The sequence below is a fragment of the Equus caballus genome, chromosome 25, assembly GCF_041296265.1.
Source record: "Equus caballus isolate H_3958 breed thoroughbred chromosome 25, TB-T2T, whole genome shotgun sequence".
Taxonomy (NCBI): Eukaryota; Metazoa; Chordata; class Mammalia; order Perissodactyla; family Equidae; genus Equus; species Equus caballus.
The window spans coordinates 12852179-12866386 of record NC_091708.1 but is presented as its reverse complement, the minus strand read 5'-3'; the positions used below and the strand labels follow the sequence as shown (position 1 = coordinate 12866386).

Sequence of the window (14208 nt, the reverse complement as noted above, 5' to 3'; positions counted from 1 at the left end):
ATGCACTTCTGCTATTAGAAAGACCTCAACATTCTAAAGGCAAACTAACTCCATGGCACTCACAGGGAAGAAAAAATTACTTTTTAATCTTTAAAATTACACTCTGTAAAACATGAAGATCTATAATTGAATACTGCAATGAACATTTCTCCTCTTTATAACTCAATCAAATAAGAATATGCAAAAATCAATGCTTATCCCAGAGAACAGTACAATCAAATTCCAACTTTGGAAGTATCAGAATTGGTTGAGGGAGGGACAGTTTACTGAGGGACTCAAAGATCCATCAGTTTCATTCCCATAAGTAGGAAAAACTCTGATTAGACTCTGAGGATGGGAACAGAGATAATCAAGTCATTCCACATGGCTACTTGAAACTGGTGCCCAGAAATCTTTTTGGTAGCCCAAGACTTCTTTGCCATGCCTCTCGTTTAGAAACCGGTTTCCATTCTCCCTATATAATTTGCGGACCACCTTCCTAGAATTCTAAAGCCTGGTCTGCATTCTTCCTCTCATCCCTATCTCCCACACTTCTGTACTTCATTCTGATGAATTTCCACACATTTTGCACATTTAAAAATATGGCTTATTCTATGCATTTCAACTGACATGACAATGAATCAAGTTCACAGCCTAAACATACTCTCAAGTTCTGTAAAGACAGGTGAGATGCAGTACTTTTAAGAAAGTACACATTGCAGTATGAATAAAAAGTAAATCTTAAATAATACATCGTAACCCTGCTCACTTACATAAGTGTTTTAACATAAAGGAATAATGTAATTGACAGTTTGACCCACGTGTCAAGTGAAAATACTGTTTCTAGGGACATAAATCTCTACAAGGTGTTCAACAATGATACTAATATCATCCTTTGTATGACTTAATATGGAATTTAAAGCATTATCTATTCTCCCTACTTCCAAAACAACTGGCTCTTCTGATTTCTAAGAATAAATAAGGACTCATATTTATCCCTACCTTGTGATACAGAGAATAATATACTATGTACATATTATGTTAATATATTATATATTTGTTAGGTTATCTGCCTAAAGTATTACAATACTTCAAAGTACTTAAGCCACTTACACATATGTCAAGCGGACAATGTATTGACAGAACTAGAAGTAACTTGCATTATCCATGATAACCATCCATGAGTGAAGACATACTATATAAATAATTTACAAGCAACTCAAAATTCCATTTGGCTATTGATCTCAACCTCCTCTTTTCTCCTTACTAACACGGCTAAAAGAGCACTAAAACTGAGAGCAATCTGTTCAGTCCTCTGTTAATTTTCAGTACCTAACAAGTGGCAAGAAAAAAAAAGCTAAGAGTAGATTACACTTTAAAGTTAACAGAAAGCTTCTGAAACTTAGAAACAAGCTCCATGTGGAATGCGTACCTCAACTATGTGGTAGTTCAATGGGATCTTGTTCTTCCCTGGATAGCTCACTAGCTGTGCAGCACTATAAAAAATGTAATTTAAGTTTAATAAGTATACAAAGATGTACAAAAAATCAAATAAACAGTTTCGATAGCAGTGCGTTTAGATAGAAGGAAAGGTTCTTTTCTGAAATATTCTAGATTTGTTACTTCACTTAACTATAGCACGAATTATTTTGTCTACCACAAAGAAGCTCTTTAATGCATCCAAAACTCCCTGAAAGATCAAACGGAGTGTAAGTAACAATACTAAGAAAGCACGTTTAGATCTATTAACTTAAAACGTTTTAACAGGGTAGACTATTCCCCCAATACTATATTCCTTTCCACCTTAAAATCTAAACCAAAACTTTCCAAGGTTTAAGAAAATATTAAAAATAAACTTTTCCAAAGCTTGATGTCTAAATGCTAGAAAACAGAGCAACATCATTAGTATTCATTTATTCCCATAATATTCATACCAAAAATAGCTTGCCATTCAAGTTAATCTGTCCATAGCATACAGCAAACATTCACACACAAAAAGCTGGCGTCACATGCACATTACCATAAAGCACTATAGTACTATGAACACCCAGAAAAGTACCATTGAGGGTGAAGGGCCTTGAGAAAGTAAAGCAAGTGTTTTCTGAGATTGGTCATAGCAAGACAGGACATCAGGAAGAGAGGAAGATCTTACACTCAACATACACTTTGTTCTTACCGCATTTGGAAAATTGCTACTTTTTCTCCTCCCTGAAAGTACCATGGGAAGAAGCTTACCAAGTCTTCCTTTCCTTCCAGTGGGACTTTATGATGCAGTGAAGGTTCTCCTCTATTACGAATCTTTCCACTGAATGACTCCCTGGCATTACAGGACCCTGGGAAGAAACCCAATGCATATACTACACATCTAGAAAAAATATTTCCTTTCATTTATGCAACAAATATTTGAGAGCTTATTACATTCCAAACACTAGACTGGATGCTGGGAATCTAAGTTCAGAAGTTATGAAAGCTCTATATTCAGCAAATTTCATTGTTGTGCCCACTTCTATGTACCACAGCCTGAGCGTCGGCCGCAGTGTTTCCTCCACCACATCTGACGCTATACCACCACCTTCTACCTCCATTCTTCTAGGAAACAAAATCATTTTTGTATATTATTAGCCCTATACAGTTTTTTCTTAAACCATGAGAGTAGATTACTTCCATAACAAACATTAAGAGAGGGAAAACTTTACTTCAAACACCATATATGTTTATCACGTATGCACTGAAAGATATCCATACCATATTGTTTTTAAAAAGGTTAAAAACATTACCTACGTGATACTGTTTAATTTTTTTAAAAAGTATATGCATAGCAAACAAGTCCAGAGAGTTATTTTTATGTACTTATTTATTTACTATTGTAGACTCTTAATGGTGACTTTTACTTTAATCTTCTCTATAATTTCTAATTTTTTTAGATAAACATTTTTTTCAAAAGCCAGAACAAAAGAAATCAAATCCCCTTCATTTTGAGGGGAACAGATATTTTGTATATTAATACTCTTCTGGCCAAGGATGACAGGCACTTTACAGAGGCAACACCAATTAATATAAACAGCCAGGGAGAAACAAATTTTGAGGTCCCCTTCTAGTTCCCCTTATACTAAGAAAAACCTAAACACAAACATTCTAGCAATCTTAAACATAAATTAGGCTTTCAATTAGATATACCTAATTAGACCATTACATAATGACTAAAAGCATTTCATTATATATGGAATATAGGAAAGTAGGCAGCAAGTTGATAATTTTGTATATATAACTGATTATCTAACAACTTTTTACTCTGAGATAGATTACATGCATAGGCTAGTCCTGGTGGCCTAGTGGTTAAGTTCAGTGTGCTCTGCTTCGGTGGCTCAGGTTCAGTTCCTGGGCACAGACCTACACTGCTTTGTCAGTGGCCATGCTGTGCTGGTGGCCCACATACTAAAAAAATAAATAAATAAAGATTGTATACTAAATTTTCACAGGTCATAAGCAATTTACAGTAGGACAGAAAACAGAAGATAGGAGGAAAAATACCCTCAAATCTGACCATAAGTGGTAATACTGGTTCTCATGCCAGCGGTTATCAAATGAGGGCAATTTTGCCTTCAGGGGACATCTGGCAATCTCTGGAGACATTTTTCACTGTCACAACTCACATTTAGCCTCTAGATTCTACTGGCCATTGGCATCTAGAGGGTAGAGGACAAGGATGCTGCTAATAACAACATACAGGACAGTTCCCCACAACAAAGAACTCTCCAGTCCAAAATGTCAGTTATGCTGGGGCTGAGAAACTGTTCTACGCTGACTGGGATGTACTAAGCAACAGGTGTGGTACTTTAGCCAGGCGAGCTTCTATTCAGAACCAAGCCAGTCATCACCATGCTTGCTGCTTGGCTGTTAAAGTTAAGACAGTTATTCAAATGCAAAGGTATAAAAAAATTAAAGCATAGTCAAAATGTAAATTTTATACCAGGTGTTAATATCAAAATTATACATTTTCTTAATTGCTAAAAGATAACGGCTTCATACAAGTTGACTTCATAATAAAGAATACTTATATTTAAAACTATAAAGCCAGCTTATACTAATCTTAGGTGATATTTTTTTGAGGAAGATTAGCCCTGAGCTAACACCTGCTGCCAATCCTCCTCTTTTTGCTGAGGAAGACTAGTCCTGAGCTGACAACTGTGCCCATCTTCCTCTACTTTATATGTGGGATGCCTGCCACAGCATGGCTTGACAAATGGTGCGTAGGTCCACACCCGGGATCTGAACCAGCTGCCGAATCGGAAGGTACAAACTTAACCGCTGTGCCACTGGGCTGGCCCCTAATCTTTGGGGATTTTAAATTAAAAACACTGCGTAATTTTTAAAAAACTAATGATATAATATGAATAAGACAAGCTGTGAGGGTTAGAGAGAGATGGACAATCTCTAAAACTGGGCATTTTTCTTGAAAGATAACCTTATTAAAAATAATCGCTAAAATTATTGAGCACTCATCATGTGTCACATACTGTTCTATGCCTTTTACGTGTATTAACAATTTAATCTCATTATGACTTTATGAAGTACACACTATTATTATCCCCTTAGGAAACTAGGCAGAGAGGTAAATAACTCACCCAAGATCACACACCTAGGATCTGACTAAGCCAGGATTAATACCCAAACCAATGTGGCTCTCAAACCTACACTCTTAAACTGCACATTGTGCTGTCTTAATCTATTTACACATGCTAAATATAATTTCTTGCATAATGAGGTGATACCATTCAGGGAATTAAATTGTTAACTTCACTGCCATTGACCCTCAGATAATAAACAGTCAAAACTAGCATGTATCACAGGCAAAATTCACACAAGATTAAACCAGAGTATAACGGCACACAGGCCCTCGCACAGGAACTTTCAGTTGGTCTCGTACCTCGGGATCATCCGTGTAATCAAACATTCTGAAGATGACCCTCGGCATCGGGTACACGGAGTCCTCGGTGTGGGGAGGTGGTGTAAACGGGGGCAGATTGTGCTGCAGGGCTTCGCACAGGATGCTGTCAAAGGCAAGATAAGGTCTGAGGATGTGCCGCTCCTGCCAGCGATCCTTTTTCAATTTCTGAATCTGGGCCCACAGGCAATCTAAATACTAAAGACAGATTAATTTTTAATAATTAATATATATTTGGAGACTAGAAGAAATAACATTTTGACTAGACAAAACAAAAAATCAGTACCTTCTAAAATACAGGATACAAAAGTAAGCCAACTTGCAATTAAATGTAGTACAGAGGAATGGTGCTAAGTTGTTGTCTTAATTACTTTATCAAGCCTGTCTGAGGCTGCTACCTCTTACATTTTTCAAATTTGGCATTTAAATAAAAAATGTCAACTCTATGATATCTGGACTCCCACAGAATGGGCAAGGTTTCAATTACATTCTAACATTTATTAAAAATCCACTATATGCCCAGGGCTATAAGGAGCTGGACCCTGACACGTAACGTGGAAACCTAGCGAAGGTATACAAATGGAATGATTTGAGTACGTCACAGCGATAAGAATCTACATAGAGCTGGCTGTGCTTGTATCACAAGAGACTGAAATCAATTTACCTCTTCTTGTGGATGTGGTTTCTCAGCAGTCCATACTTGTAACATGGGCACATGAGTCTTTTGGCGTCTTCTAAAGATAATAAAGAAAATCCACATTTAGGTTTTCAAAAACATGAAAAGATATCTGGTTGCTTTCATAATTAATAAAATGCAAATTAAAGCAGTGAAATAACTTTTACCTATCAGATTGGCAGACATCAAAATTTTTGATGATATACTACATTGCCAAAATGTGGGCAAATATGCAGTTTCAAACATTGCTAGCAGAGGGGCTAACTAATATAATTTAGTCTCTTTAGAAGAGATAAGAAGGAGTATAATCTCCTTGGAAGGCAATGTGACTAAATCTATGAAAGTTAAAATTGTTAAAACACTTCAACCCAGCAATGCCATTTCTAAAAATTCATATCCCCTACAAATTTATTTGCAGGTGTTCATAAAGAAACATGTACAAGGATATTCACTAAAGCATTGTTTATAATAGCAAAAGAATGGAAACACCTAAATGCCTACCAACAGGGGTCTAGTTAAAGAAACTATGGTATATTAAAGGAGTGGAATACCATAGCTGTCAAAAAGAACAAGGCAGAGCCATATACTCTCATGCAACAAATCCAAGTTATCCTAAGGAAAAAACAAAGTGAAGACCATTGTCCTTACTGTGTACTACCATTTGTATAAAAAAGGGGAAGGACATATACTCAAATGCTGGGATATTCACACTATTATTTTTATTCTTTTGCAAACATCTACCTTTTTTTTAACAAACCCAGCACAACTTTCAAAAATATAAAAAAATTTAAAAAATCTGTCATTCAAAGGCAGCTTAACATAATGAAAAAAGATTTTTATCTTTATACCTCTTTTAGCTTTATTTGTAACCAACTAAGTAGATATTAGCAATATCCAAAGAAGTACCTATTAATAGATCTAAAATGAAACTTATAATAAAATTATTCTGATTACCATGCTGCTGGATAATTAAGTGTAAGTTTGCTAACAAGGCCACCATTATCTAATAAACCAAGCTTTTAACATCGGCTTAAAGAAGTGGGTAATGGGAAAATATGGGATTATTTTAACTGAAATGTGTCATATTACTCAAGAAGTGTAAGCTGGGTGGCTGGTTAAGGATCACTGTTTCAAGGACTCAGTTTAGGATTAATTTAGATAAAATAAATATATTGTACGTGCTAGGGCAGTGGTTCTCCACCCACAGAACATATTAATAATACAGATGTCCAAACCTCTCGCTCAAATATCGGGATTCAATTGGTCCAGGGGTTGGGGTTGGAGCATGTTTAAGTGCCACAGGGGACTGTTAATATTTGACAATCATTGTGTTAAGATGTTTTACGCCTTTGCAAACATACAAAAGCAGCTTAAAACAAGCTATGTTACCAACTCCTTTGTACTGGGAAAGTCAGCAAGTCTATTTGATTACTCCGAGGCCTCAGTAAGTTGCAACAGTAGGGGAATGAGATTACCTAGAGAACGCCTTAGGGAACTCTACAGCTTATTTTTGAGAAATAAAACTCAAATGGTATTACTAATAGATAGAATAGAACACATTTATGATATCAGTAAGATATCCTTTACCTAAACAACAAAGAGAACTACGAGCTGTGCCCTTACTTAAGATAGCTTTCAGTGTTGGCAAAGATGCGGTCCATCTCTGCATCTTTCTTTTCGTACAACTCCTTTCCAACCCAGGGCAAAGATGACAGAAATGCATACACGTACCAATCCCGTCGCACCTAAAGAATTTTTAAAAAGGTAAATTTAAAGTAAATGTTAGTTAATTCTCATTCATATTGTATTTATTCTTGAATGAAATCCTACAGAAGCTACAACAGGACTTAAGCAAGACATCTGGCTCATTCAGAGTATTTCTAGATAAATTATTTTTAATCTTACATACAGAATCATTTGAGTTAACATACAGATGTCACAAGAGCCCACCTGTATGCAGTTGACTTAACTTTTAGGTATTAATTTATAGCATGATAATCTGATGTTATCTTTTGTTTTTTATTAGTAAAGAGTTACCAGTGAAAAATTCCTGGTACTCTATGGACAGGGTTCAGTGTAAAGGACTTTCTTACCTGAGGCACATCTTCTTCCTGAGTTACACTTACAAAATTTTCAAACATAGCAACCATCGACGGGGCCGCAATGACGTGACAATTCACCAGATCAGATAAAAAGCGGACCTGTTCGGGAAAATAATTTCTATTAAATCTAAATCTCCTTGATAATAATTAAAAACACACAATCTTGTTGAAATCACAGGTCTGAAAAACTACAGCCCAAGGGCTAAATCTAGCCCACTGGCTGTTTTTTGCATGGCCTGCAAACTAAGAATGTTTTTTAGATATTTAAATGCTTGAAAAAAATCCAAAATATTTTATGATTCATACAAATTATATGAAATTAAATTTCAGTGTTCGCAAATAAACTTTTACTGGAACACAGCCATGCTCCTCTGTTTACATATTGTCTATGGCTGCTTTTGTTCTGCAACAGCAGAACGGAGTAGTTGTGACAGAGACCATATGAAGGCAGGAAGCTGTGGATTTACAGGTTTCCATTCTATGCTACACTAAGAGCCAAGACTGTAATATTCTAGCTACTTCAACCTCTAAGTTTCTTTTCTGTTTGGCTGTGAGAAAATTTTCACTATAGAAACGGAACTATAGAAATGGAAATTTCTGACCAGATATTTATTACGTGTCTTATGTGTGCCACTGCTAAGCACTACTAAAAATTACCTGTCAAATGGGAGCTCATAGTCTCGTGGGATAAGCATAATCTCAATCCAAAGGGATGAGTCCTGTACTAAAAGGCAAATCACAAGTGCTCTAGGAACAGTGACCAAGGGAGTGGGGGAAAGCATCATAACGCAGCTAACGCTTGGGCTAGGTCATAAAGGATGAGTAAAGTGCTCCTCAAGGGGAGAGCAAGGAGAGTATTCTAGGCAGAGGGGTTCAAAGACAAGGTGTGTTCAGGGATCTGCAAATAATTTTGATATAGCTGGAGGGTGTACAGGAGGCAAGGATGGAGAAAGAGACTGGGGAAACCATGAAAGATCAGGTTAAGGAGTCTGGACTTAATCTCATAGCCTGATGAGTGTCCGAACTACTCAGTAAAAAAGAACTGGATCACATACCTCTGAAACATGTACATGTATTTGTAATATACACTGGCCCAGTGAAGTCTATGTATTACGTATTATTAAGGCTTAATTCCATTTCCATTTAAGATAAATAAGAGTTCTAATATTTACTTCCTGCAACCTAATGAATCATCTTGTGCACCAGGCTTTTAAGACCATCCACCGTAGACAACAGAAAGGAACTGAGGTTTTTACTCTGTAGCCAACAATAGCACAGCCTAGTTATCAAAAGACCACTCTGGTGCCACTGTAGAAGATCAAGTAAAAAGCAGACAATCTGGATGCAAAAGATCAGTTAAGAGGCTGTTAAGACATGAGGAGGAAGGCTATGCTAGAGGCCCTGGAGACAGAGGAGAAGGGACGGACTGGAGAGAAATGTAGGAGGTAGAAGCGAGAGGGCTTGGGGACTGCTTACAGTTTGAAGGGGCAAAGGGAAGACAAAAATTCATGCTCAGGTTTCTAGATGGATTATCCAGCGGACAGCAGCCACTGTGTGTGGGCTGGGGAGAGGACAGAAGGAAAGAAGGTAAAAATAATGCATTAATTTAGGGACTTTCCGGCAAGATATCTTAGGGCTATCCAGGTAGTATTTGAAACACAGGTCTCGAGCTCAGGAGAAAGGCTGAAGCAGGAGATACAGATTATAGATTTGAAGGGGAGGGGGTCATCAAAATAAAGGTGGTTTATGAAAATAGGAGAGAGAATGAGAAAGCTTCAGGGAGAGTATTTAAAGAAAAGTGAAGCAGTGACAGAATCCTGGGAAATACAAAAATTTAAGGGGCAAAGGAAGATGACCCAGTAAAAGGAGCCTGAGGAATAGAAGGTAGGTGGCAGCAGGAGATCCAGGAAAAAATGGTGCTCCAGAAACCAGGAGCTAAGAAAGGAGTGCACAGAATCACATGCTACAGGAAGGTCAACGAGGATTTAGTGTGAAAAGAAGCCACTGGACTTGGTAATGAGCTGTGGTACCTTTAATGAGAATGCTTTCAAAACAGCAGCTGTTGTGGTGAATGGAGAACTGTATTTCAAGAGAAAGGATAAATTATTTGGCTGTAGCTCACCTCTCCTCTCCATTCCAACACTGTCATAATATACCAAAAAAAAAAATAACTTACCAAATACACAGCTTCATTATAATTGTTTGCTTTCAATGATTCTTTAAGTTGACGAATCATGGCTTCTACAAATTCTCCACCAAAGTTGTAATTCCTGGCGTTCAGCAGTCCAACTAACGTTGTATAAATGGTCAACTTCTCAGGTAACAGCCGTGCACTGATTTGAGAACCCAGTACAACAAGAAAACCCCAAAACAGCAGCATTATGTTAAGTTGCTGAATTTTAGACTATATAAGCCTATCATTTTATTAACTTCGGAACAGGATTACTTTTAGCTATGTTTTCAAAAAAACTTCAGATAAGGCATAAATATTGAGAGGAATTACAGACATGGCCCTGGCAACGTTTCATTTTAATTCTAGTTAGTTAATCCAAGAGTTAAGAAAGTAAAATATTCTAATTGTGTAGTTATCAAATTAACATAAATATAACTAATGCTACACTAGTTTTTCTTCCAATGTGTTTAGTGGAATCAAATGGCAGTTCTAAAGAAAATGGTTTCCAAGGTAAAATATCTGGGAACTGCTGGGTGAAACAAGTTTCATTCCTGCAGGATCATTAAGGGGGAGCTGCAGCATGCAGCAAGTCTAAACACAGCTAACCATTCGTCAAGGGATCAGAATTCCGGTTTGAGAAACAGTATTCTAAGTTGCTTAGAAAAAGCTCAGAACCAAAGCCAGTTTCAACGAAGTTCCTAACAGTTAAACTGTTGAGTCTTTAACATGGTACTCTGATACAGTAAGGTTTCTTTATATCCCAGTTTGCTTACTACAAGTGTGCTGATTTTCATTAAACTTATTTGAAAAGGAAGAGGATTACAGAAATAAACCTTTGGAAAAAGCAAATGTTACTTCCTAAATTATGCAGCCTTTAGAAATCAGCTCAAAAAGAAAAGCAAATAGGAACTCAACATCATTCAGATTCTCTTACACTGTGTTTTCCCAGGGTACCTAGCAGGGGTGTTAGGAACAATTCAGGTTTTAAAAACTACTTGCAGTAATAGTACCATGCCCCCCACCTCCCAAAAAGCCATGGTGCCCATCAGAGTTGAAGCATAAATCTACTCCATTCTAACAAATGCTTTCACAACAGAAGGCCTCTTATGGATAACTTTAGCAAAATGACTTTTCTTAGTAGTTTCTTAGTCTAAGGACATGTCTTCCTGAATATTAACTGGATTCCTTTGAAAAACTGTAACTCAAATTATTTGTACTTTAGGAGGGGTTAAAGTGAAATCCACAGACAGTTTCAATTTGTATGTACATTTTAAATTTAAAAAATGAGCTGTAAGCATTAAAAACATAACTGAAATGACAACTTAAGAGTGATCGTCATAATTTAAAAATATCTTACAGACAGTTTATAATTTCATCTAAAGTACAAAGGCCCCTTTATCCAGAAGTCATAGCTACTTCCTTGCAAGGCATACAATTCAGACTGATCAATGTCTATCTGAGAGATGAGAAAGTCTGAATAATTCCACCATCAGAGAGACCCTCATGATTTCACGTGAGACTTTTCCCACTTTAATTTCCTCACAAATTAAATGCTGATACTTGTTCTAGCTAACCTAACTCAGAGAAAGATTACTCCTATTAATAACTTCAAAAGCGTCTTTGGTCTTCCAAGAAGGGCTATTACTCAAGTGACCAGTTCTCAAATTTGTCTGGCACTACTGGTTAAAAATATAAATTAAACTCTATTATATATATTTAAACGACATGCTTAAAAGAAAGTCTCTGAATGTGGAAAGAGTCTACTGTCTCACTTAGAAATAGTCAACTCAAATGATTATAAGGTTCCAAGAAACAAAACATAAGGAAAATGCTGTTTTAGTCTTATTTATACTCTAAGAAAAAGAGTTCACCAAAGGGCCAAAGGTCATTTCATTTGTACAAATTTCCTGATAGAAGGAAAGCTAAGAACATTCAGAACATACACGCATCTTTTGAACGTTCCCAAAGCATTTAAGAGTAGATAATACATTATCACCTGGATTCATAAATCTTTTGCATACATACACTGTACAAAGAAGCCTTAAGATCTTGCTCTTGTAGTTAGGAAGATCAGCTTCCAGAACACCAGCCAAGCCTTCTAGGTTGCTCTCCAAAGAGCAGGCACTCTGTAGAGGACAGCATGTTAAATATGTGTCAAGTACTCATCCATTAGTGAATTAAAATATTCTAGATGAGCATTAAAAAAGTGCAAGTCTTATATGCATAAATCAATTTGGGTATTGTTTTTCAGAAATCAATGAATGAATGAGATTTTAAAAGTAAGCAGTCTAAGACAGAGTAAGCATTAGAAATGGGAGGATACCACGGGCTCTATTCTCTCTCTCTAACTAATGCACTCACCATGACTGGGCAAACTACCTCAAGTATCCAGAATTGGTTTGATCCTTCATTATAAATTGAGAGGACTATTTCCTAAGGTTTCTTCCAAGACACGTACTCTATGAAAACTACTAAAAACATTTAACTCTCAATTATCTGCATCCCAAGGGTTTCAATACGCATTTACTTTGGGATACAGATGCATGACAACACAAGCTTTGCTTAAAACTTAGATCATCAAGTTTTAGCTGCAGAAATTCGACAAGCACAGTCAACTACAACCCTAAGCCCATCAGTCTGTACCTATTTTGGTGCATACCTTTTCTCCTACTTTGCATATTAAAGATTCCAAATGATCTTCAGTTTCATTTGCATCAGAAGTTTTTCTCCTTTTGTGAGGCTGTCCCCCTGTTTCAACAATGTAAAAAAATTAACATTACATGATGAATGTGCTATCACAAATTTTATTTAACTTTTTTAATGCTACACTCCCTTTTCTACCAGAAGCCTTACTTTTTACACACAGTAGCTCTCAACTGACCCTCCACTCCTCAGACAAGCCTAGATTAAGCAAGTCTTCATACCTAGGGACACTATAATAACTCCAGAAGGCATTACTGATGTTAAATTTTGTGTGGATAGTGCCCCGGGGAGCTATGCAATGCAGCAGCACTGTCCATCTCTGTGGATAGGCAGGAACGGTGCCCACAGTTTGCCAACCACTAGCAGTTAGAACACTGCAATTCTCATGTACTTCTACTCCCATTCTCTAAACATGAGTTGTTTACTGATCCTCAGTTGCTGTTCTTAAAACCTCAGTGCCAGGAGTACTCATTATTCTAATAATGAAAATTATTTTGTAAACTGATGAAACATGGGTGCAAAACCAAGCTGAATGTTTTGGGAAAACCTTCATTAGGAAAAAGAAAAAGCTTTTGTATTAGGTATAAAGAGGAAAACAAAAGATGGGAAAGGGAGCACAAAACATTAGGATTCCTCACTAGCTTTACAGGTGACCGGGCTCTTAGGTCTTCAGTTAACAGTTTTGGTTCTATAGACCACACAGCACTAGGGTATAGTTCATCCCAAACAATGACAGTTACAATCGGCAGACATATACTCAGAAAAGTCCTGGGCACTACATCAAAATTGGTGGGGAATGATTCCCTGCCTTAACTGGCTCTTGATTCCCTACTTTAACCACTGATCCTATTATGTTAAAAAACCATATCACTCAAACAAGCTTAAAAGAAAGATCTACCATTCTGAAATCATTACTGATCATCTATCCGTCCTTTTGGTTGCTAAAGAATTCAACTTGAATGAGGCTGTGCTACAAATCAACCTTAGGCACTGGACTATCTACTGTTCACTCTTGCTGTTAATGATCTCTTACCATTTTGTTTAAAACCTTAACACATGCACCTTACATCCTTTTGTGGAATAACATAAGGCTTAAAAAATTTTAAACAACAGTGCTAAGTATGGAACGTGATGCTGTTGCTATACACAATGTTGGCTAGTCTCCCAATATAATTCAATTTTTTACTTCTACCAACTAATTATTAGGATGGCATGTGGACAGGGAAACGAAAATCTGCAGTTAGATACAGGGTTACTCAGGAGCCAAGTTATAGATAACTTCAACCTTCTCCAGACTTGCACAGCCAAAGGAACTGAATGATTTTTATAGTTCATAATCACTTACTTGCCACTGGAACATTTGGCTTGAACTGTATGATGATTCTCATAGAACACAGCACTTGGCTATTCTAAGCTTGAGGTGTCAAAAGTCTCCAATGATTGAAATGATCTTCAGGTACCACTTGAACTTAAGCTGAATAAAACCAATCTACTATTATTCAGATAGCACCAGACGGAAGTATTATAAAAGGTCACAGGGCAAAGCACTGTGTGCTTTGATTCTGTGCCACTTAGTTATTATGATCTGGCTTAACCAATAAATATAGTGTTGAATGCATAATGCCATAAG

At 36.8% G+C, this 14208-nt stretch overlaps 1 protein-coding gene across 7 annotated transcripts in view; it reads right to left on the bottom strand.

The window, feature by feature from the left end:
- NCBP1 (nuclear cap binding protein subunit 1) overlaps positions 1 to 14208 on the bottom strand; it is a 50233-nt gene that overhangs the window by 20642 nt on the left and 15383 nt on the right. For 2 of the 7 annotated variants that reach the window (XM_005605641.4, XM_070250882.1), the window contains 10 exons: positions 13924 to 14052; positions 12535 to 12623; positions 11901 to 12001; positions 9879 to 10035; positions 7694 to 7801; positions 7224 to 7345; positions 5589 to 5658; positions 4907 to 5122; positions 2215 to 2312; positions 1412 to 1475 (listed from right to left, as the gene is read on the bottom strand). In XM_005605641.4, the coding sequence (XP_005605698.1) occupies positions 1412 to 1475; positions 2215 to 2312; positions 4907 to 5122; positions 5589 to 5658; positions 7224 to 7345; positions 7694 to 7801; positions 9879 to 10035; positions 11901 to 12001; positions 12535 to 12623; positions 13924 to 13966 (1068 nt within the window). In that variant the 5' untranslated portion in view covers positions 13967 to 14052. Of the gene's footprint in view, positions 1 to 1411; positions 1476 to 2214; positions 2313 to 4906; positions 5123 to 5588; positions 5659 to 7223; positions 7346 to 7693; positions 7802 to 9878; positions 10036 to 11871; positions 12002 to 12534; positions 12624 to 13923; positions 14053 to 14208 lie in introns of all 7 variants that reach the window. The other 5 variants (XM_023629703.2, XM_070250885.1, XM_070250884.1 and 2 more) reach the window with 3 other exon arrangements.